Source organism: Amblyomma maculatum, chromosome 1, assembly GCF_055883805.1.
Source record: "Amblyomma maculatum isolate TAMU_Amacu chromosome 1, ASM5588380v1, whole genome shotgun sequence".
Taxonomy (NCBI): Eukaryota; Metazoa; Arthropoda; class Arachnida; order Ixodida; family Ixodidae; genus Amblyomma; species Amblyomma maculatum.
The window spans coordinates 303634512-303659665 of NC_139344.1; the positions used below are offsets into that span (position 1 = coordinate 303634512).

The following is a 25154-nucleotide window of genomic DNA, read 5'->3' on the forward strand; positions in this document are numbered from 1 at the left end:
CTTACGCTGGACATTTTCAGTTTTCGTGCAGTAGGTGGCAGACACGATATTCCAGGCTCCTGACGCGAACTCAAGACGTGGTCTCACAAGAGCACAGTATAGAATGTGTCGACATTGTGCCATCAAACTTTTTTTGCCAGTCCAGAGATAAGACCAATATGTCTCAATGCCCTTAACATGTTAGAAATTCAGAAAGAAAAAAGATTAGCACTAGTGGTGTGCAAAATAGTCCTTTTTTTTTTTAAGTGAACCAAATACAGTCACGTAGTGGTGACAAGGCCGTTGACACCAAAAGAAGACACAGGCTTGAGGGTACTGAAATTAACTCTTTATTGGGCTGACTTGCGCCCGCAAAAGAACTAAGCAACTCGGCAGCGGCGATAGCAACAAACGTGCTCGTCGATCATCGGACAAGGAGTGCCCGTCACACTCGTTAACGCTCAATTTAAAGGCTGCTCAGAACAATCTAGATGACGTCGCAAACTGCTACTAGTGCACCCTGGAACATTGTGGAAACATACGCAAGTGATCGGAATCTTCGAGACAGATCTCGGCGCATCTTTCGCGACAAAGAAAATGATAACGCGTCATATCACGACAACGAGCATGAACAAACACGGGATACAGGATTGATACGCGTGCCAGAATCACAGTGATAAGGCCACATGCCGGCGGCTGTTAAAAAAACAACAAATACAGTTTTGAAGGTTTCGCGGCATTACTCCCCCCTTAAAAAAAACATTGCCTCAATGTTCCAAAACAAAGCAACTTAAACATAAACAATGCAAAGTTTAAACATCACAGATTCTTTAACGCGCGTAATATGGCTTCAGTCGTACAACATGTACAATTTCTGGGTGTGCGCGTCGCCGTTGTGATGCTGACGTTCCGTCGGGAATGACTTCATAGTCCAGTGGTCCGACGCGGCGAATGATTTTGTACGGTCCAAAGTGTCGATGCAACAACTTTTCACTTAGTCCGCGACGGCGAATTGGTGTCCAAACCCACACTTGGTCTCCTGTATTGTATTCTGCGTGTCGTCGTCGTAAGTTGTATCGTCGGCTGTCGGTGCGCTGTTGGTCTTTGATACGCAGCCGTGCGAGTCGTCGGGCTTCCTCTACACGCTGCAGGTAGGCGGCGACGTCAAGATTATCCTCGTTGGTTACGTGCGGCAGCACTGCGTAGAGCGTCGTCCTGGCCTCCCTGCCGTACACAAGCTTGAACGGGGTCGCTCTGGTCGTGTCCTGGACTGCCGTGTTATACGCGAAGATCACGTACGGCAAGATGGTGTCCCGGGTCTTGTGTTCAGCGTCGACGTACATGACGATCATGTCCGCTATCGTTTTGTTCAGGCGCTCCGTAAGGCCATTGGTCTGGGGATGGTACGCTGTTGTTCTTCGATGGCTTGTATGACTGCATTCCAGGATGGCTTGCGTCAACTCTGCCGTAAACGGCGTTCCTCTGTCCATGATGAGCACTTCTGGGGCGCCATGTCGCAAGAGAATTTGTTCGACAAAAAATTTTGAGACTTCTGCCGTGGTACCATTTGGTAGTGCTCTTGCTTCGGCGTAACGGGTAAGGTAGTCAGTGGCCACGATGATCCACTTGTTACCCGTAGACGAAGATGGAAAGGGGCCGAGGAGATCCATCCCAATTTGTTAAAAGGGCAGGATTGGGGGCGGAATCGGGTTTAGTAGTCCTGCTGGTCTGATCGGCGGCGTCTTGCGTCGTTGGCACTCACGACACGTCTTCACGTAGTGGGCAACTTCGGCAGGCAGTCGCGGCCAGTAGTACTTCTCCTGGATTCGACGCAACGTGTGTGCAAATCCGAGATGGCCTGCTGTGGGCTCATCATGCAACGCCTGCAGAATTTCCTGCCGGAGGTTTTTAGGCACTACAAGGAGTTGCGCAGTCCTGTTGGGTGCGAAGTTCTTCTTCACGAGGAGGCCATTGTTTAACACGAACGAAGATAATTGTCGCCTGAACACACCAGGAGGGGAAGTGGTCTTTCCTTTTAAGTAATCAGCTAGCGCTTTCAGCTCAGGGTCTGATCGCTGTTGTTCTGCGAAACTGCTGGCGCTTACTGGTCCCAAAAAGACATCGTCGTCATCATCCTTCGGGGGAGCGTCGACGGGAGCGCGTGATAAGCAGTCTGCGTCGGAATGCTTCCGGCCCGACTTATAGACTACAGTTAAGTCAAATTCTTGAAGTCGTAGGCTCCATCTGGCAAGGCGGCCGGAGGGATCTTTCAAATTAGCCAGCCAGCAGAGCGCGTGATGGTCGCTTACCACCTTGAATGGTCGGCCGTGTATGGACGAAACTTAGAAGTGGCCCAGATGATCGCGAGGCACTCCTTCTCGGTCGTTGAGTAATTGACTTCGGCTTTTGTGAGGGACCTGCTAGCATAGGTGATTACTTTCTCCAGTCCGGCACTCTTCTGGACGAGAACGGCTCCTAGGCCCACACTGCTCGCGTCAGTGTGAATTTCGGTCTTGGCGTTTTCATCAAAGTGGCCAAGTACAGGAGGGCACTGCAGGCGGCGCTTGAGTTCGTCAAAGGCTCCTCCTTGCGGCAGTTCCCATTTGAAAGGCACTTCAGCCTTTGTAAGCTACGTCAACGGTTCGGCGATACGCGAAAGGTTTCTAACAAATCATCGATAATAAGCGCACAGCCCAAGGAATCAGCGCACAGCTTTCTTGTCGGCGGGTGGTGGGAATTGTGCGATTGCAGCTGTTTTCTCCGGGTCTGGGCGAATACCATCCTTGCTAACGATGTGACCTAGGAACCGCAGTTCTTCGTAGGCGAAGTGACACTTCTCTGCTTTTAGCGTTAGCCCCGATAACTTGATGGCTTTCAGCACTGTCTGCAGTCGTTTTGGGTGGTCTTCAAAGTTTGACGAGAAGACAACAACGTCGTCCAAATATACCAAACAAATTTGCCACTTCAAGCCTGCCAGGACTGTGTCCATTACTCGTTGAAATGTGGCTGGTGCGGAGCAGAGGCCAAATGGCATCGCCTTGAACTCAAAAAGACCGTCTGGTGTGATAAATGCGGTCTTCTCGCAATCTCTTTCGTCGACCTCAATTTGCCAATATCCGCTCTTCAGGTCCATAGATGAGAAGTACCTTGCATTGCAGAGCCGGTGGAGAGTGTCGTCGATGCGGGGAAGCGGGTAGACATCCTTCTTAGTAATGCTTTTCAAGCGGCGGTAATCAACGCAGAAGCGAAGTGTGCCGTCTTTCTTCTTCACCAAAACGACTGGTGCCGCCCAGGGGCTGTTCGATGGCTGGATTACGTCATCCCGCAGCATTTCCTCAACTTGATCGCGAATGGCCTGGCGTTCTCGCGGCGATACACGATAAGGGCTTTGGCGCAGAGGTCGGGCGTGTTCTTCCGTTATAATGCGGTGCTTGGCCAGTGGTGTTTGTCGTACCTTCGATGCTGACGAGAAGCACTCCCTGTAGCTTCGAAGAAGACTGCGAATCTGGTCTTTCCTGCTGTGGGTCAATGCCGGGTTGATGTCAAATGAGGGCTGACGGAATTGGTCCGGTGCGTCTTCCAGTGGTTGGTCGTGGAGGGCGGATACGTCTTTGAGGTCCGCTAATTCGTCGAGAAAAGCGATCGTCGTGCCCTTGTTGAGATGCCGGTATTCTTAGATGAAGTTTGTTACCAGCACCTGAGCTTGTCCTCTCCGGAATTTCGCGATGCCTCTTGCGATGCTGACACCTCGTTCCAAGAGCAATTGGATATTTCCTTCGATTATGCCTTCAGCAGTTTCGATCTCTGCGCTACTACCTACGCTGACTGCGACGCTTGATCGGGGCAGCACGGTCAATTCTTCGTCGAGGACGTTTAGAGCGACGTGTTGCGTCGAAGTCGTTGTAGCAGGTATGGCATTGTCTGCAGAGAGCTTGATGAGCTTGGATCGGAGGTCGATGATAGCCCTATGTTCATTTAGGAAGTCCATGCCTAAAATCACATCTCGGGAGCACTGCTGCAAGACCACAAAGTTGGTGGGGTAAGTACGCCCATTTACGGTTATTCTTGCAGTGCATCGTCTCGATGGAGTAATCAGGTTGCCACCTGCGGTGCGAGTCAGCGGGCCATCCCAAGCGGTTGTAACTTTCCTAAGCTGAGAGGTTAACGGTCCACTGATGACTGAATAGTCAGCTCCGGTGTCTACTAGGGCAGTGACTCTGCGACCGTCGATATCAACTTCAAGGTCACTTATTCGCGTCCTCGCATTGCACATGGGCTTTGGTGTCCGATCTCGGCTCCGTCGTTTCTTCAGGTCATGGCCGGGGCAGATCGTTATTATTTCGCTGGGCGGGGTCGTGTTGTCGTCGATGTCGTGGAGCGGCAATTAAATACAGTACAACCTCGATAATTCGAACTCGGTTAATTCGAAATCCCGGATAATTCGAAAGTTTTCTGCGGTCCCATATTTTCCAATGTAAATTTGGCCGGATAATTCGAACAGGCGGCCTGCGCCAGCCCGGTTAATTCGAAAATTTGGACTGCTATGCGGCAATGCCTGATCCATGTTTCGCCGCAAACCCGGCGAAACGACGGCCCTACGGAGCCGCGAGGCAAAGCCACATAGTAATGGTGATGATTTATAGGCGAAGCGCCCCAGCCGGAGCACTCTCTGCACAAAAATCGGTCCACAGTGCGCCTCGCGCACCGCCGAAACACGCGCCTGCAGAGGAGAAGACGTGCTTCACTGCAACACGGCGGGCATACCGGTTTTTATCACGTGACCTCGCCCCCACTCCATCCCTTGGTGTGCTTCGCCCACTCTTCCCCCGTGCCTCCGACGCTGCAAGTACGCCACCACCACCGCCGCGCCGGTCTCGCCTGCGCCATTTCTTTGTGTTGTGCGCTGTGGTTAGGGGTCGGCTACTGTGCCGTTTTTTTGGGTGGGACTGTGCAGAAGTGCTAGCTTTGTGACCGTAGCAGTGCAGAAATGCCAAAGTACAAGACTTTAACGCTGCAGCAGAAGTTCTGCTTGATCCAGAAAGCAGGCAAGAGCGCTTGTTCGAAGACCGAGTTGGCCAAAAGGCATGGCGGGCCCCTCTCGACGTTGTCCACAATATTGAGCAACAAGTCAAAAATACTAGAGGCTTACGGCAGGACCTATACTTCGAAGGGGTCACGAGTGCGGGCTCCCACGTATCAAGATGTGGAAGCTGCTCTGCTTTGCTGGCTGCAGAAAGCAAACGCTGCCCACCTTCCCGTCAATGGAACGCTACTGCGGGAGAAGGCCAACGACCTAGCTCTACAACTTGGGCACGAGGAATTTAAGTGCAGCAATGGATGGTTTTGCCTTTTTAAAGAACGCAATAATTTAACCTTTCTCACCGTCTGTGGTGAGAGCGGCAGCACTAACGAGAGCGTTGTCGAGGATTGGAGAAACCACACATTGGCGCCGCTGCTTAGCGAGTACGGTGCAGACGACGTTTACAACCTTGACGAGGCTGCACTTTTTTATAAGGTGCTGCCAACAAAAACATTCGCAGTGAAGAACACCGCCATCAAGGGTAGGAAACAGGCCAAGGACAGGATTACTGTGCTGTTCGGCGCAAACATGTGCGGTAAAAACAAGCTGCCGCTACTGGTCGTCGGGAAGACGGGGAAGCCTCGCTGCTTCAAAAATGCGCGGCTGCTGCCAAAGGATGAACTCGTCTACAGGCACAATAAGAAAGCCTGGACGACAGGTGCAATATTTGAAGAGTACGTGCGGCAACTTGACCGCAAGTTCGCGGCCACGGGCAGGAATGTCCTATTTGTCGTCGACAACTGCCCGGCACATGGCGACATCCCACATCTCCAGGCCATCAGGATGGTATTTTTACCTCCGAACACCACTTCGATCTCACAGCCGATGGACCAAGGCGTCATTCACCACACTAGGAAGATTTATCGGTACCACCTGCTCAAGCGCATGCTCCTTTGCTACGACAATGGCAAGGAGTACTCCATCGACCTCCTCGGAGCCATATGCCTCATGGTGTACGCTTGGAAACAAGTGGAGTCCACATTGATCAGGCGGTGTTTTGAACACGCTGGTTTTTCCAGTGAAAGCACTGCTGATGCCGATGCAGACCACCCATGTACTACTACTCTTGACGAAGAAGGAGCAGAGTATTGCGACCGCATCAATGCGCTCTGCGCAGAGGATGAGTCCAACGCAGTCGGCTACGCCGAGTATATCAACATTTTGAATTACTACTGAAAGTAATCAGAGATGCTGGTTTGCCGCGTCCGGTAGTTTGCGGCTCCTAAGGTCATGCTCTCGAGTTGGTCAAATAGACGAAACATCTCTGAACTTCCACCACGGCACTCAACAAAACTGCGGATAAGCTCTGCGCAGAGGATGAGTCCAACGCAGTCGGCTACGCCGAGTATATCAACATTGAGAGCGAAGAGCAGACTGGCTACTCTGACTTGGAGAGTGAGATCACTGCTGATACGAACATGCGCGATGACAGCGACGATAGCGACGACGACACCGACGAGCCTCCCCGAGCACCTGCTCTTGGTGAAGTTATCGGATCGCTGAACGTTATCCGCAGTTTTGTTGAGTGCCGCGGTGGAAGTTCAGAGATGTTTCGTCTATTTGACCAACTCGAGAGCATGACCTTAGGAGCCGCAAACTACCGGACGCGGCAAACCAGCATCTCTGATTACTTTCAGTAGTAATTCAAAATATGCCGAATAAAGGTAACACGTTCCTGCAACGAATTTTTTTGCCTAAGTCTTATTTCTTGGTGTGTTCGGTTAATTCGAAAACCCGCTTAATTCGAAGATTTCTCGCGGTCCTGATGACTTCGAATTAACGAGGTTGTACTGTAGCTGCGTCGTCGTTAGTGGTCGTCGGCGGCGGAGGATCTTTGTCTTTTCGCCGTTGAGCAACCTCACCTCCAAAGGTTGCTGCCTTTAGTTTCCCCTACGGGGGCTAGGAGACCGTCCTTGCACGTAACTGCGGCCGGCGACACAAATCGGGCATTGTACGGCGATGGGGAGCGTGACAGACGCCTTGGCAACGAGTGCTCTCCGCTGCGCAGGAAGTCGTTGATTTAGAACCCCGCACCTCCACCAGATGTCACGTAGTGGGGACAAGGCCGTTGACACCAAAAGAAGACACAGGCTTGAGGGTACTGAAATTAACTCTTTATTCGGCTGACTTGCGCCCGCAAAAGAACTAAGCAACTCGGCGGCGGCGATAGCAACAAACGTGCTCGTCGATCGTCGGACAAGGAGTGCCCGTCACACTCGTTAACGCTCAATTTAAAGGCTGCTCAGAACAATCTAGATGACGTCGCAAACTGCTACTAGTGCACCCTGGAACGTTGTGGAAACATACGCAAGTGATCGGAATCTTCGAGATAGATCTCGGCGCATCTTTCGCGACAAAGAAAATGATAACGCGTCGTATCGCGACAACGAGCATGAACAAACACGGGATACAGAATTGATACGCGTGCCAGACTCACAGTGATAAGGCAACATGCCGGCGGCTGTTAAAAAAAAAATACAGTTTTGAAGGTTTCGCGGCAATACTAATAACCCAGCTTCGGCACCAAATCAAATACGAAGGGTGTAGCTACTGACCAGATCAAATCTGAATTGTGTATTGAATGAAACAAATGAAATGCAAATTGAATATTCGTATGATTATTTGCTGCTTTACAAATGACTGCAGCTGTCAGCTAATCGTTTAACATACCTTTAGATTCACTGTTTTTAGATTTGAAAGCTTTTGATAAGGTTCCCCATAATCGACTTTCCTTCAAACTTTGATGATTTATTCTTAATGTTCTTAATCCCCTAGTCTTTAATTGATTATATAGTTTTCTGACCAGAAGTCATTTGTTCATTTTTGCAAAATAATCACTTCATTTTTTTTGTGTGATTTCTGGTATGCCTCAAGATTCTGTTCTGGGTCCTCTTCTTAACCTACATTAATGACGTCCTTAACATTTCTAACATGCGTCTGTTTGCTAATTGTGTTGCTCACCATCCCGTTACCAGTAGTTAAGGTGTTGTTATTCTACAACGCAACCTACTAAAAGTTATAAAACATGGTTAAAGGCCAACAGTAGTGAAATTTTCCACTCCATAAAAGGAGCATTTTATAGCGCGAAGAGCTTTCTGTAGACCTCAGCGAGCTACTGTATTATTCGGGTAGTGTGTGAATGAACACGAGCTGGCAACACAGACTGCGATTTCTGATCTTGAGAAATGCATGCGATGCACGCATTCTCCCAACTGACCTCCAAGCCACATTTCAACCTTCAGCTTTTTACTACAAAACACGCTGCGAGGTGGATGCGTCATCTGCTACACAGGTTTTAAAAAGCTCATAACAAAACCACTTTCCTAAGAAGCATAAATATCAGTTAGTCATCACATTAACGGCCATTTTAGTCATTGTATCCCGCCCTTGAAAAAAATCCTTGCAAGTGCACCACAACAAGAGTGATAGTAGAAGCTCTGGGTGGCAGCCCTTGCCTGGGCACGAAAGAGGTTTCTTGGTGCTTGTGTAAGTTGGTTCAAGAACTGTAGCCAACGTAAAATTTCACTGCAAGTGGCTACTTGTGCAACCTATTCTCTCATATGTACCCTCAATTCGATGGCGTAATAATTGTTACGACCTTGAGTTTATACTCGACTTTGAACACGCAGTGTAGCAGATTCACACAGGCAAGTGGAACGAGGAGGAGGAAGACGACATTTGGGAAGTTGGGGGGTGTTGAAACTGAGTGCCATGTTACCATATTGATAGCTTTGGATTAAAGACAGTCAGAGGTGGCCTGGTGTACGCCCAGTACACTGAAACATTGTGGAAATTTGTTGACGAGAGGGATAATTTTAAGTGGGTCCTGCCATACTGTGAGACAGGAAGAAGCGTACTGCAGACTCCAAGAGTAAAGAAAGCGTTGAAAGGCCAGCTTGTGTGCAGCTTACAAGCAAGATTGTTTTCGAGTAGCCTCCTATGCCTGGCGACATGCCACTCGCTCGGAGGAGCTTATGAGATGTAGGGAGGATGACCTTAGTCATGGCTTGCAGCAGCCGTCAACAGAGAACGATGGAAGTGCATTCAGTAGCTGTAAACAAGACAGGAAAGACATAGCAAAGATACTTCGGCTCCCTTGAAAAAGTGCAACTTCTAAAATGGCACACCGACCTCTGTATATCCTACACGCAACAATTGAGTCGTGCCAAGCCGCAAGCACTTTTGTAGTGAACAATGATGGTAATGGAAGAGAACAAATCATTGAGCAGCCTGGAAAAGTGGCGGCCATGTTTCACAAGCACAGAAAGAAAGATGACGGACTGAGAGTTGCAGTGCATTTAGCAATTCACAAGTGTAACAATGTACAGTAGATTTCTACTCGGAGTTAGTGTCTTGTGTAAAACATGCTTTTAAGTTGGCACTTCAACATGCGCTTCTAGGCATAGAAAATGCGGACTGAGAGTTGCAGTGCTGGCGTTACGACAGGAACTTGGTCCTTGGCATAGAAGGGACGGACTAAGAGTTGCAATGCATTTAGCAATTCGCAAGCGTAGACGTAAGGCTCCGCTGGCAATACAAAGGCCAGTGCGCAGAAAAAGAACACGGTGGAAACCCAGAGTTGATGTGAAGGCTGCGCATTTAGAACTTGGAGATGCAGCTATGAACTTGTAACGTTGATATATCCGCCTTGGATATATCAAGCCCTTCACAGCAGTCACCAAGAAGACTAAGAGGGATCACGAGCCTTACAAAGTGAGCCTCAAGCCAGACCAGCAGGAACTGCATTAAATCATCAGTACTGTTCCAGAATCAGCTAAGTGAACCTTTTCTCTCAAAGTAGAGCAAGTGTTGTCACAGCTGATACTAGGAGGGGTGGTCCAACAGAACCCCTGGACAGCGATCATATCTTAAATCGGGGGGGGCACTATCAACTTCCGGTCTACAACTCTAGACAGCTTCTTGGACGCCATCCATGAATCGAAGGTTTTCATCCTAAGGGGTGCCACAGGCTGCAAGAAAACTACCCAGGTGCCGCATTACTTACTGGACTCCTACATGATCAAAGGGGTTGATGTTGAACTATGTATTTGGTCACCCAGCTTTGACGAATCACCCCAGTTTGTTGGCGGGCGTATAGCAGAATGTTCAGAAGAACTTGCACAGCGTGGGCTACGGTGTGATTCGAATTTGTGCTGCCATGCTCCTACAGATGCATCTTGTTCTGCACGCGTGGTGTCCTGTTGTGGAAGCTTGTCTCTTGTCATCATTGACGAGATTCACGAGCAAGATGTCAGTGCTGACCTCATCATGGTGGTCATCAGAGCTTGTTGCAGATTCACGCAGGTGTCTGCAAGCGAGGAGGAGGAAGACAGATTTTGGGGGCGGCATGCGGTTGAGACTGAGCACCATTTGCCATATTGATAGCCGGGGATTAAAGAATCAGAGGTGGCCTGGTGTCTGCCCTCTTTCTTCTGTACCTCAGCGATGCTAATAACTTGTTTTCGCATCAGAAAGGACCAAACATTATGCTGTGCAAAAACCAGAAGGGGTTGACATAGTGTGGACACTGTACACGTCATACTTGCCTGCCGTTCGCTCGGTGGTACCAATGTGCATTGCATCAAAGCTGCAGCAAAGGGGCTTTGCATCTACATAATCACCACTTGATCATATAATGTGTAACCTTGTTATTAGTTTACCATCTGACAATAGCCTCTCATCAAAATGGACATATTAATGCAGCCAAGTTGCAGAAGGGTTGGATGCAATAGTGTGGGTGATTGTTGTGGTGAAACTCGATCCCCACGCTGCTTTGTGCCCTCTCGCTGGAACTGCGTTCCGGTCACCGTTTGTCAACTGCAACTTGTTAACCGAGGGCAGCCCCAAACTTGCTGGACCCTCTGCCTCTGCTGCACCTCCCCCTCCGACCACGCCCACCTGACAATACAACCCATCGAAGACGTGGATGACTGGCTCGACACCTATGGATGCTGCAGTGCCTACAACTGGTGGGACAGTAGTTTAAAATTCCTCAACGTTTCTTTCTGCCTCATTGAGGTTGCCAGAAAGTGGTTCATAAATCGCGAACCCAACACCACTAACTGGCCCGCATTCAAGCAGTAGTTCTGTCAGTACTTTGCCGACCCGGCTGTTCGGACTGAGGTCACGAAGAAAAAGCTCGCTACTTGCATTGGAGGTCCCAATGAATCATATGCGTCTTATATAGAAGAAGTACTTACTCTTTGCTGGCCTCCCACCATGCCAGAAACAGAACATGTACACCACGTCCTAAAAAGAATGAATTCTGTGGCTTTTAACGCACTAATTGCCCAGAATCCTTCAATTGTCGATTTGATCATTACCAGCTGCAGTCCTCCCAATTGCAGCCAGGCCTCGCTACTCCCCCACCTCTACTGACCTCGAGTCCACTGATTTGAGCAGAAAAGCTCCAAGCCCTCGGCCCATTCTCCTGCACCTGCTAATGGCGCCTGTCTCCGCAACATCATTAGAAAAGAGTTTGCAACAATCACCCACTCTATTGCCCTCCTGCGCAGACTTGCACTCGCTGCATCCTCTCTTTGTCCCCTCACCCAGACAACCACACCAATGCAATGGCTCAAGCTGTGCCATCCTATTACACACCTTGGCGCCCGACCAGTATGCTACTACTGTGGAGGACATATCTCCTGCCTTCAAAAGTGAGCCTATTATCAACGCCAGTCTTTTCCTCTTTGCCGCCGGTCTGTACCTCGTGGGCTCGTCCCCACTCCGCAACAGCTCTTCCGCCATTCAGAAGTAATTTCTGTTTTAGCTGAAGGATTACCGGTCAAAGCTTTGACGCAATTTCTATTATTCATGCTTCTTTGTGCTACCTTTTGCTGAAAGTGGCAGCACCTGAAATTCGTGAAACAAATGATGCCACACTGCGCCTTTGCGAGTTGTTATTGACGGTGTCCGCCACCATGCGCAGTTTGCTGTGCTCTCTGCATCTGGGATTTCTTGTCCCAGCTTCAGCGTTAATATGAGACAGAGATTTTTCTGACCGACATCATCCCCTCACTGCTGATACTGTTCCTCAGTGTGAAAAAATACTTGCCATTGTTTCTTACCGCTTCACTGATGGGGATGTACACATCGCACGCCTTCCCGTCAAGCCTTGTTGGCACGCGAATCCCTCGTGAACTTCACCCCCATGCATAGCGGACGTTCAGCCTATATCCCTGATGGTGCTTACCGCCCCTCAGTCAGACGTCTCTCTTAACCTCAGGTTGAATCAACGCCAAGAATTGCTCACATTGCTTCGCCTTTTTTGGTTCCACTTCCCCACTACTGGAACATACATATACCAGGGAAATCAATCGTGCGCTGATGGCCTTCTCTTTCTCTCCCCGAAAGTCATTGAAGAAAATGTCCATGATATGGTCCGCCACAATATCATTTGCCCATGGTCCTCCCCAGTAGGGATAAAAAAAAAGGACGGGTTGGTACGATTTTGTGTTGATTATCGTGCGCTCAGCAAAATTACCCTCTCTACCCGATGCCACAGATTGGTGCCACCCTTGGCTTTCTACCAAGGTGCTGAATATTTCTATACTCCTTTTCATACATCAAGTGCAACACTGCCAAAGCTACAGCTCTTGTTTGCGGTCTCCGTATCCGCGATGAAAAATAGTGCCTGCTCTTGACGAGAGGAAATAATAGTTATTTTGTCTGCAAGCTTAATACATGTTACATTTGCCGTCAACTTCATAAAAAGCACCTTTTGTAGGGAGAAAGGATCGGATTCGGTGAATTTGTATGTTTTTTATGTCGTTTTCGTTCGTGTCGCGTTTTCGCTGCCCCGCAACCTTGCCAGCTGTGCCACTAGATGGCGCTGGCTGTGCCTTCCGCATTGCGCATCTCTTTTTAAGAAAATGGTTCTTCGGTACGCATTTTTTTCTACAAGATCCGCACTGCGAAGATGTCTAGGCATGTGAAGCAAGTTATTTCAAACGTGTATGCTCGGAATAGAGCCTGTTTCTGCGGGAACTACTCGGCCACAAAATGAGCGCGTAATGATACGCCTCTTTTTTTTCTTGCGGACTACTTGCGTAGCTTTCGCTGCGTTGCACGTGATGTATGAAACGGAGTATAGACCTTGAACCTCCGCACAGGTTATTGGCAGATACCTATGCATGAGGACAACAAAGGAAAAACCGCAACTCCCAATGGACGAATTTAATGCTATGCCCTTCAGCCTCTGTAATGCACCAGCAGTATTGAACGAATGATTGATACTGGGCTTCCTGAAGTGGAGAACCTGTTTGTGCTACTTAAACGACATGTTTATCTTTTCATCAACTTTTAATGAGTTCTTAGGTGCCTCGCATCAGTGGGCCTTCAGCTCAACACCAAGAAGTGCCACTTGGAGGAAATTAAAATATTAGGATGTCTGGTTAGCCATGACGGCATTTGTCCAAGCAAAATCATTGCGGTCCCGAAGTTTGCTCATTGGACTAGCGTTCTATTTTCGGCGGTTTATTAGACATTTTGCTGATATTGCTGCTCCACTTCATGAACTACTTTATGCGGACTGACTAGTGCGACATTGCTTTTAACCTGAAGCACACCCTCATATCGGACCCTGTCCTTCAGTGACACTGCTCCGACCATTCTACATACTGATGCCAGTGGTTTCGGCACTGTACTTCTGCAGTGCGACACAACTTTGCGTGAGAAAGCAGCCAGACCATGATTCCAGCTGAAAGGAATGTTCTTCTGGGCAGTCCGAAAATTCCACGCTTACCTATACAGTCACCACTTCACAGTTGTGACCAATATCACCATGCTTTTTTCTGGTTGTCGTTGCTGAAAAATTTGACAGGAGAACTTGGCCATGGGATTCTACGCCTACAAAAGTACCATATCGACATCATTTATAAATCGGGTCGCCAACACCAAGATGCCGACGCTCTTTCTCGCTCCCCACTTTCAGAATCAGCCTGCTGTTTTTCTATGCAGTGCCTTTTCTCCTCGCCGACCCTCTCTCCCTCCAACGCACATCGCAGTAGTTCCTTTTGATGACTTTGATAACAAACACATTCCGCTCGCAGCCCTAGCCAACGCCTACTGTCGTCCCATCATCGGCCGTCTTATTGGCGCTTCAACCTACCCAATGCTACGCTTCACCTACCGCTGCGCAACTTCAAGCTCAAAGATACTACGTTGCTAAGTGTATTGCCCTGATGGAACCTGGTGGATCCCAGTCGTGCCGCGTGTGCCCCATATCCTAGCGGCTCTCTACGCTACTGCTGTCACCTAGGTTTTCACAAAAACTATCACCGCTCAAAGAGACATTTGTTTTGGCCTGGCCAATCCTTCAACATGGCTAAATATTTTGTTTCCTGCCCCTTGTGTCAATGTTGCAAATGGCCGACTTTTTCGCTCGCTGGCCTCTTACAACCCCTTCCCTCCACAACGTTTGAGGTCGTCAGTATCGACTTGTATGGTCCCTTGCCTCTCCGATCTGGGTAACCATTGAATCATCACAGCTGTCTACCATCGTACGCGCTATGCTGAGACAGCACCCGTGCCCACATGCTCGGCTTGAAAAGGCTGCAAATTTCTTTTTGCTATCTGTTGTATTGCAGCGTGGTGCTCCTAAGTGACCACGGGACAACCTTCTTGTTGACAGTCGTTGCCTTCTTAACACATCACCCACCCTCCATAAGACAACCTCAGGCTACCGTCCACAGACCTATGGGATGATTTTCTTGTACGTAATACCGGATCATCGAAATTTAGATCAGCATCATCATCAGCCTGACTATACCCACTGCAGGGCGAAGGCCTCTCCCATATTTCTCCACTTAACCCGGTTCTGTGCTAGCTGCATCCACTTGACCCCTGCGAACTTCTTAACCTCATCCGCCCACCTAACTTTCTGCCGCCCCCTGCTACGCTTTCTTTCCTTTGGAACACAGTTTGTTACCCTAAGCGACCATCGGTTATCCTCTCTTCGCACTACATGTCCTGCCCATGTCCATTTCTTCTTCTTAATTTCCGCTAGAATGTCGGTAACTTGAGTTATTTCTCTGACCCATTCTGCACGCTTCCTATCTCTTAATGTTACCCCTACCATTTTTCGTTCCATAGCCCTCTGAGTTGTCCTCAACTTAAGTAGAACCCTCTTGGTTAGCCTCTACGTTTCAGCCCCATAGATGAGTACAGGTAAGATGCAACTGTTGTATACTTTCCTCTTGAGCGATACCGGTAAGCTGCTAGTCATAATCTGCGAGTGCTTGCCAAATGCGCTCCATCCCAATCTTATTCTTCTTGTTATTTCCCTTTCAATGTCCGGATCTGCGGTTACAACCTGTCCTAAGTAGACATATTCGCTTACTACTTCCAGTACTTCGCTACCTAATGCAAACTGCTGTTCCTTCCCGAGGCTGTTGAACATTACCTTAGTCTTCTGCATATTGATTTTCAAGCCTACCTTTCTACTTTTCCTGTCTAGGTCATCAATCATAATTTGCAGTTCATCCCCCGAGTTGCTTAGCAAGGCAATGTCATCAGCAAATCGCAGATTACTGAGGTATTCTCCATCTACCTTTATCCCTAACTGCTCCCATTCCAAGTCTCTGAATACTTCCTCTAAGCAAGCTGTGAATAGTACTGGGGAGATTGTGTCTCCTTGCCTAACTCCTTTCTTTATGAGAATTTTGTTACTTTCTTTATGCAGAACAATGGTTGCTGTGCAGCCACTATATATATATATCTTCCAGCACTTTCATGTACAGCTCATCTACCCCCTGATTTCGCAATGCCTGCATCACCGCCGAGGTTTCAACTGAGTCAAATGCTTTTTCGTAATCAATGAATGCTATGTATAAGGGCCGGTTATATTCTGAGCATTTTTCTATCACCTGGTTGATGGTATGGATATGATAGATAGTAGAGTACCGTTTCCGAAAACCTGCTTGATCCTTTGCTTGATTGCAGTCTAAGGTTGTCCTGATTCTATTAGAGATTACCTTAGCAAATACCTTATACGTAACAGACAGTAAGCTGATTGGTCTGTAATTTTTAAGGTCCTTAGAGTCCCCTTTCTTATTAATGAGGATAATGTTTGCATTCTTCCATGGTTCCGGTACCGTCAATGACACCAGGCACTGCGTATACAGGGTGGCCAGTTTTTCTAGCACGATATCCCCCCCCCCCCCCCCCCCCCCTTCCGTCCTTCAACAAATCTGTAGTTATCTGATCCTCTCCAGCTGATTTCTCCTTTTCATAGTTTCTAATGCTTTCTTGACCTCGTCCTTCGTCACTGGTGGAACGTCTGACTGCTTTTCCCTAAAGCCAATCTCATTACGGTCCTGACTACTTTGGCTACTGTAGAGATCTGTATAGAACTCCTTGGCTACTTTGACTATCTTCTCCATATTCGTGATGATGTTGCCCGCCTTGTCCCTTATCGCATACATCTGGTTTTTGCTTATGCCCAATTTCTTCTTTACCGCTTTAAGGCTTCCCCCGTTCTTTACAGCATGCTCAATTTTATCCATGTTATACTTCCTTATATTGGCCACCTTGCGCTTATTGATTAGCTTTGACATCTCGGCCAATTCTGTCTAGTCTGTTAAATTGGAAGCTTTCATACTCTGGCGTTTCTTAATCAAATCTTTCGTCTCCTTAGACAGCTTACCGGTATCCTCTCTAACTATCCTACTGCCTACTTCTACAGCGCACACAGTAATGATATCTCTGAAGGTATTGTTCATTGCTTCTAGGGTAATGTCCTCGTCCTCGGTTAGAGCTGAATATCTATTCTGTAGAGAGATCCTAACTCTTCTGCCCTCCCCCTCACCGCTAATTCGTTGACGGGTTTCTTTCTTACTAATCTGCTGCGTTCCTTCTTCAGATTTAGGCTAATTCGAGACCTCACCATCCTGTGGTCACTGCATCGCACTTTCCCGATTACCTCTACATCTTGCATAATGGCGGGGGTTGAACACAGTATGAAGTCAATTTCATTTTAGTCTCCCCGTTAGGACTTTTCCATGTCCATTTCCGGTTCTTCCGTTTGCTGAAGAAGGTATTCATGATTCTTAAGTTATTGCGCTCTGCAAACTCAACTTGCGCTCAAATTGTGCTCTGCAAACTCAAACTCAACTGCAAATTTAGATACTATTCTACTATTCATCACATTCGCCTATAATACAGCGGTTACTCTCTGTTTTTTCTCGTTTATGGCCATCCTCCCTTCACAATTCTTGACAGTTGTTTCTTCCCTATGCCCGAGTATTCCTCCACATCAGTTGGTATCCCGTGTGGCCAGATGCTGTCGCCTGGCTCGCCTCAACACTAAAGCCTGCCACAAGAGTCGGTTCTACTCATCGTGTGGTCTCTTTCGGTCCTGGTGATGAAGTACAGTTGAGCCCGCTTATAACGAACCTGAGCGTCATGCGGAATTCATTCATTGTATCCAGAAGTTCGTGATAAGTGGGCCGCTCACAAAAAAAATTACATCAATGAAAAAAAAATTTATTCAGAAAAGAAGTCTGTGATTGTTGTCTGCTTCTTAAGTGCGCATCCGATGAAGGCGGTTTCAAGCTCATTCAAAGCTGCGATGTGTTCATCCCCCAAGGCCTTAAAATATACAACATTTTTAAGTGCCTCAATATGGTTCGCTGCTGTGCTCGCGCTTATGGGCGCTGGCTCCGATGGCTCGCTGTCGTCGTCGTTTGATGCTTCGGCGTCGCTTGATGCCCGCACTTCCCGGATGGCCGTCTCATCGCAAAAAGACTCCGCGACTTCAGCAGCGTCATCCGCATCTACAAAATCTTGCCGATCGATATTGTGACTGGCCAGGTCAGCGTCAACAACCGTCGCCACAAGTCGTCATCAGGCTGGTTTTGTCGAGTGTCTTCAATGCCTGCTTCAGTTGCGTCGGCGAAGCCGGCCTTGTGAAAACAATTCCGGATGGAATTGGGCGTCACTTCCATCCACGCTGCTTTGATCATTTCCACCGCCGAGTACAGCAAGATCTGGAGAGGCACATTGACAGTGGGACGATCAACTTCAGTCAGCATCCGCTGCACAACACGGCGCCGTTAGGCTGCTTAAATGACTGTATTATGCCCATGTCCAGCGGTTGCGCTTTTGATGTTGCATTTGGGGGCAGAAAAAGCAGTTCAACTGCCGTTAATGAAGCCTGCACATGGTGGGTAGTGCAGTTGCCAAGAATGAGAACTTTGCGCCCTTTCTTTGCCATGCTGCTGTGAAAATCGATGAGCCATTCCGTGAACAACTCGCGTGTCATCCACGGTTTTGAGTTGTATCTGTACCGCACAGGTACGTAAGTGTGGAAACATCGTGGCCTCTTTGACTTGCCGATGACAAATGGCAAGCACCGATCGCTTCCGTCCATGTTCGTACACAGTAGTACAGTTATCTGCATTTTGCTGTGCTTACTGCCAGCACACTTGTCACCCTTCATAGCGTGCGTTTTGCCAGGCAGCATTTGGTAGAATAGGGCCGTTTCATCGTCGTTACATACGTCCCTTTCAGCACACTTTGATACTTGGGCCAAGTTTGTTGACAGCCACATACTGACGTCTTCGTCATTTACCGCTACCGATTCGCCGTTGATGCACTTGAAAATTATCCTGTGGCGGAGCTTGAAGCAATGGAGCCAGCCTTTTAAGGGGGAAAAATTTGGGAAGTCCAGGAGGAATGCAAGGTCTTTTGCCTCAGACATCAGCGGCCGGCTGATAGGCACATTGCATGCCCGAATGTCAAGGACCACTTAAGGAGCGGGTCTTCAATGTCTGCATATGTGGCCTTCCGTAGGCACTTCCTCTTCGCGGAGTCCGTGGCGGCATTCTTATAAATTTTGTCTTTCTCTTTCAGTATTGTGGATATTGTTTACTTTGACATATCATACTTTTTAACCAAGTTCGTGAGTCTTCGTGCCTTGAGAAAGATCTTTCACTATCGAAAGTTTTGTAGCCAAGTCCAAAACTTTACGCTTCACTGTGAAGTAGACGCTGGCAAATCCGCCATCTTGAATATAGGCTTCACACTACTAGGAAACAAACAACACACCCGCACAACCGCAAGCAAGAAAAACGAGTAAGCGACTGCACACTGCGCCACTGTCAGTCATGTGAGACGTTGGGATAGAGGGAAGGGGTGAGGGGGAAGGGAAGGCGGGTTCGACAGCATGTGATTACATGCTACGTTGTTGATTGGTAGCAAAATTGACCGTTGCTCTGGCGTTGACGGTGGCGAATGGGGTCCCGTGACTAATGAGATGTTGTCCTTTTCTTCGACCTGCGTGTTCACGTGTGCTGGGCTCGGCTAGGGCTTTTTTTTTTTTTTTGCATTTCGGCGCTTTCTTTGTCGTGTCGTCGCTTCTCCGTGCCTCCGTCTTAGATGTTGTGAAAGATAACCCGGGACGTCGCTTGCCGCATTAGAGTCGCTCCTAGTTCCTCCAACGAGATGCCGCGAGAGATAAACCAGGAAGCCGCTTGCTGCGTCTGCGCTGCCCCTCATGCCTCGGGTGAGATGCCGCGGGGGAGTCAGGAATGCTGATTTTCGCAGCTTGCAGAGCACAGGATCCACGGATCCCAGCATGTGGAAAGTGCTCCGCGGCACCAAGGCGTTCGCTGTAGCTGATCGGCTAGTCTCACAGATGTTCGTTGTTGCCGAGACAGAACGCCATAGCCCTAATGTATATTTTGACTGTCGCACCGGACTTGTTCGTGATAAGCGAGCGTTCGTCTTAAAGGGGTCATGCCACGGTCATCCAATATATTACAGTTTTGTTGACAGGCAGGTAATACTGGACCTTATTAATCTATTTCCGAAATTTGAGCGCCCTAGACACATTCCTTATTTCGAAATAAGTGACCGAAGTTCACACTGCGAACCTCCTCCCACCGACAGTGATCGCAGTGTTGAAACGCTTGGTGATGTCACAGGCCGACACTGGCCACCGCGTCGTCTGCTGCTGTGCCGGCGCCGATATGCAGCCAATACACTGTACTGTGTTCGCGCCTGCTAAACGACCAACATGACTCTCAATAACTGTACTCAGCATGTTTCTGAAAACAGAACACAGACTGTAGTGAAGCGCGATTTAGTTCTTGCCCAGGCATCCACCTTCGAGGTGACTGGCGCATCGTCCGATGGCAGCACTGCTCCCACCACCGTAAACTCCGCCGCGCCAGCGATACGGCGGATTCCTTGCGCCAGTGTCAGAAAAGCATGAATTTTTTTTTCTCGTAATAATAGGCCCTCGAAAAAGAAATTTCAAAAATGAATGCTTCTTCTGAAATGCCGACCCATACGGTGGGAGTCCTTGTTCATAGCTGGTGCGGTACTGGCCGTGTTCTTGTACGCTAGCTCGTCACTGCTAAGGCATCGCCGAAGATAATCATTTCCTTTACTACAAAACAGTAGGGCTCAGAGTAAAAGGAAGTTTCATGATCGAGTTGCCCATTTACTAAAACGCCTTGCTGATCTATTACAAAGTGCCGTCCACTGTGGCTTCGATGTGAACTTAGGCCTAGCGACGATAGGGAGAAGCAGACAGCCAGAGCGCCGTCGTCCTTTGCGTTCGCGGGCGGAGCCGTTGCTTGCGGCATCCGGTGCTGTAAGCCTCATGAGCTTATCGTCTACTTTCATGATGCGGCTGGGGCCAGACTTGGGCCGCTATAAGACGGGACGGCCGGGGTATTGGATGCCTCGATGTAGTGCGCGGTACCCTATACACAACATACGCTGCCGGGCGGTGCCCGAAGATTGTACAAAAGCGTCGTCAGGCTGCACTATATACATTATACATTTTATGTGTTGCTTTTGAGACGTGTTTCAGTTTACAATGTGTACGCTGTTCGAGAGAAGCAGTTCGTGTGCCTTTCGCACCTGAATCCCACTAACAGACGCCGCTATTCGGTTAAAAGCACAACAGATTGAAAAGAAGCTCACTTTTCGGTAACCTGAGTACGTAGCATTACCGTGGCTTCGTATAGCCGCGGTCGACGTTGCTCGTGCACAGAACATGCAGCAGACGACGTTGCATTGGCAGATCAGGAAGCTGTTCACGCAGAAACATAAATACTAGTTTTAAAAATATCTGCAGCTCTGATGCAGCTTTGAGGTTTATTTGCTTGGCACATCAGGAATAAGATGCGATAAACAGTTTATATTCCAAAGTTGATGTCGTAAGTCGTCCTTTAAGTATAAGTGGGCTCGACTGTACTACTGTACAAACTGCACCCTTTGATGAGGTCCCTACAGGGTCATTCCATGTTTCTTGCCTGAATCCACCCCCGATTCATTTTGTTGTTTTAGAATAAATGCCAGGTCACCTTGCATGAAGCACTGCTCCAAGGCAAATGATTTTAAATGCATCATGGCTGCATCAAAGGCCAATGTAAAGGTCAGAAAGTAGTATGTGGTATTCTTGTTCTCTCAAGACCCCTCATGTTTGAGGACATGCTGCTGTTTGAAGACCTGCATTTCTTGCTTGTGCTGTCCAGGAAAGGTGTACAGTTCTTTTAAGAGCCAGATTGCTGCCTGCAATCTTGAGTGCTTGCATGTTCAGACAGTAATAGTGGCCGAACAAACGCCAGCACGCATTTCTTGATCTATGGACATTTTCTTCTGGAAAACTGCTGCAGCGCGAGGGGAATCTGCATCTGCCAACCTTTGAATACCGCATTTCATATCCTACAAGTGCGTCTTGTTTGAAGGAAGCTCTTTGGTGTCTTTCTGTGTCTCGTCATATTCAGACAGGGTCATCACCATAGCACAAAACTCTGGCAACACCGTCCACTTCTAGTTGTTGTCATGGCCCAAGATCCAAACCTGATTCAGGCATATGACTTGTTTGTACACATAGTCTCCGACTGATGATGTCTGATACAGTAAGGTTGTCTTGCAGCAGGAGCGGTGGCCCCCCGCCCAGCAAGCAGAGCTGCTATGCCTGCAGGCCCTGCTGAGCCACACGGCGCTGCCCGAGCACAGGCACCTCCTGGTGGAGCAGTGCGCCTTGCTGCCCCTGCTGCAGCGGGTGGTACAGGAGCATAGCCACGACGTGGCCCTCCACAGCTTGGTTGCCCAGATGCTGGCCAACCTGGCCCTGGACCCAGCTCTGCACGAGCCCATCTTCCGTGCTGGTATTCACTTTGTGCCTCATAATTTGGCATCTATTTATTCTTCACTTTGTGGTTGTTCAGGCTTTGAATCAAGTGAATCACAATCACTGGCCAAGCCTTGGTTTTGTGCTTGACAGGGTGCGCACAGGTCCTTTAAAAACCTTGAAAACCCTTGAATTTGAAAATTTCGTTTTCAAGTCCCTTGAAAGTCCTGGAATTTTCGCTGCTGCTTGAAACTCCTTGAATTCCTAGCGTGCTGCATGCAAATGGTTAATACTCAGAAAAAAAAACAAACAAAAAAACGCGGTTAATATATTTGTATTATTAGTATTGTGTTTCAGTATCTGCGTCTCAGGCGTAAAAAATCAGTTTGTGCTAATATAGCCAACTTTGCGCGACGATTAGCCATATTGCAGCCACTCTCTGAAGCCAACTTGAGCCAATGCAATCCAATTCGATTTTGGCGCTTTGTTATGGTGGTTGATGGCATTGCATTTTTACGTGTGGTCTGCACCCGACTTGTTGCGGCTAAAGCATCCGACTGCAAAGGAAACGCCTGGAAAATGCAAATTTCAAGGCGCTTGGCTTCACAACGATGCTTACAAAGTCTGGATTGCACCAGATACGACGAGTGAGCACCGCGCAAGATGCAAGCCTTGCAGCAAGAGCTGGTGACGAACGCAGAGATTCTGTGCACTTTGAAGGTTGTCACATCGCATTTCTCCTATCGGTCATCATCGGAAGCAGGCCAGCTATTCCAGCGTATGTTCCCGGACAGTGACGTGGCCAAAGCGTTTTGTTGCGGACAGAAAAAATGTGCCTACGTGACATGCCATGGTTGAGGCCCTTCTTTTTATCTGCTTTGCAGCGGGAGATAAAAGATTGTGATGACTACGTGGTACTCTTCGGCGAGTCCACGAACGACTATATCCAGCGGAAACAAATGGATGTTCACATCCGGTTTTGGAATTCGTCTCACAAGGGGGCAACGAGGTATTATACCTCGGTGTTTATGGGGCACTCGACATCCGAGGACATCCAAGGAAAGCTGCTGAGTGCGCTCGAGCTTTTCCCTCTTGAGAAAATTGTTGAGATATCAATGGGTGGTCCAATGTTAACCTTAAGTTACTTAAGAATTTCTAAGAGCACCTGCATCAAGCGTACCATGTTCAATGTCTGGACATTGGGACCTGTGGCCTCCACACCATGCACAATGCCTACAGGGCAGCTGTTACAGCAAGTACGTGGGGAGTTGACTGTCTGCTCTCCAGTCTGAGCGCGCTTTTTTATGGTTCTCCTGCAAGGAGGGAAGACTTCTCAGCAGTTACCGGTCAGGAGACTTTTCCCCTGGACTTCGTTGCACACCGGTGGTTGGAGAATGTCCCTGTGATAGAGCCTTGCTATTGTGGTGTGATATTAAGAAGTTCATTGCAGCTGCAAAGGTTGCCGTAGAAACCCTGAAGGACCTCTCGTATATTTCGCAATATATTGCATGCGACGCTGTGGAGAAGGCAGGGGGCGTTCTTAACGCTCCTATTACGAAAGACCTAAGGACTGCTGTATCAGCTGCCCGGCAGCAGTATGCTGCTCACCTGTAGGCAGTGAAAAAAAAGCAGTGTGATGATGTCGGAGAGTCAGAGGCACTGCATCGACGAAGACATCGGCGCGATGAAAAAAAGAAAAAGAAACTCGAGGCAACAATAGCTGACCTCCAGGTTTCAGCAGATACGTATGCTGAAAAGGCAGAGGCAGCTAATGATCTGAAGTACATTGTCAGATCCAATAGTCTGAGGAAGGCTGCACGGAGCAAGACTGAGGAACTGTGTAGCCTCAACGAGAAGATTTAGGAAAAGCGGCAGGAGCTCCCCTGAAGTTGCCATTAGCAGTTTTGCAGAATGGATTGCTCTTTGACATTGGTGCAATGCATTGCAGAGTGTTTTTGAAGATAGAACATTTTTTAATTATATTGGCTTAGTGCAATACAAGCTGTTCCTTGAAATATATCTTTTTCGATTTTGTTAAGTAAAATTGGTACCTGATATTGAAAACTGCTGCATGTGGCATTGTGTTGAGTCCTTGAAAATACTCCAACTGGGCCTTAAAATTCCTTGAATATCCTTGAATTTACCCGTTATGAATCTGTACGAACCCTGCTTGAGAATTTTGCCAGCTCGCGAGTTGGATGTGGCATTTCGAAAATATGCGTGATGCTGCCTCGCTCCTGTATATAACAAACGGAACGTCCTGTTGCTCTATGTGTCCAGAAGTGTCAATTGCAATGGCCAATTTAGCGATGAAAGAAACTAACCACCTTCAGTCTGGCACCCAAAGTTTTTTACAGCCAACTGTTTCTGCATTTTGAACACTACTCATGATTTCTGGACAGCCTAAATGCCCAAAATATGCATATTTATTTATTTGAAGGTACTGTTAGTCCCACTTCGGGCTGTTACAGGATTGGGTTGATAGACAGGATTTGAATACAGTCAGGCATACAATTGGAGCAAAGAAAAAGGAACATCTCGCAACAATCCTTTGCAAACAAAAAAGCATAATGAGAAAAAAAGATAGCAGAATCAGAATCAGTTTTGGCTTGGCCAGCTGTGAAGTAACTATCTTATCCCTGTGGAAAAGTGAATATTGGCCATTCCTCTGGAATGGTTGAAGGTGGCATATCCCACAGGATTCATGTTTGCTAGCATAGCTGTTCGAATAAGCAGTCCTGAGCTGGTTTTCATTTCAGCCTTGTGTGTCTTTTATCCAAGGTCTTGCGAGGTATTTCTTTTCCGTTATGGTTTCGAGAATGACATTTCCAGTAGGGAAGTACTGCTGGCAAGTTGCATTCCTTTCTCTGGGTAGGTGAAGCCAGCATCTACTCTCTCTGAAATGCTTCATTTTGGGTAGAAATGGGAGCGTGTGGAGTAAACAGCTCAAATGCAAGATGCTGGGGAAGCAAAACTTTTTAAATTCAATCCAGGGGTGGACAC

At 48.2% G+C, this 25154-nt stretch overlaps 1 protein-coding gene across 5 annotated transcripts in view; it reads left to right on the forward strand.

Annotated features, from left to right (window-relative positions):
- Positions 1 to 25154, forward strand: part of LOC146206959 (protein SERAC1-like) — a 76809-nt gene that overhangs the window by 14891 nt on the left and 36764 nt on the right. For 4 of the 5 annotated variants that reach the window (XM_084586521.1, XM_084586786.1, XM_084586926.1 and 1 more), the window contains exon 6: positions 21954 to 22188. In XM_084586521.1, coding sequence (XP_084442647.1) covers positions 21954 to 22188 — 235 coding nt within the window. The remainder of the gene's footprint in view (positions 1 to 21953; positions 22189 to 25154) is intronic. The other variant, XM_084586152.1, reaches the window with a different exon arrangement.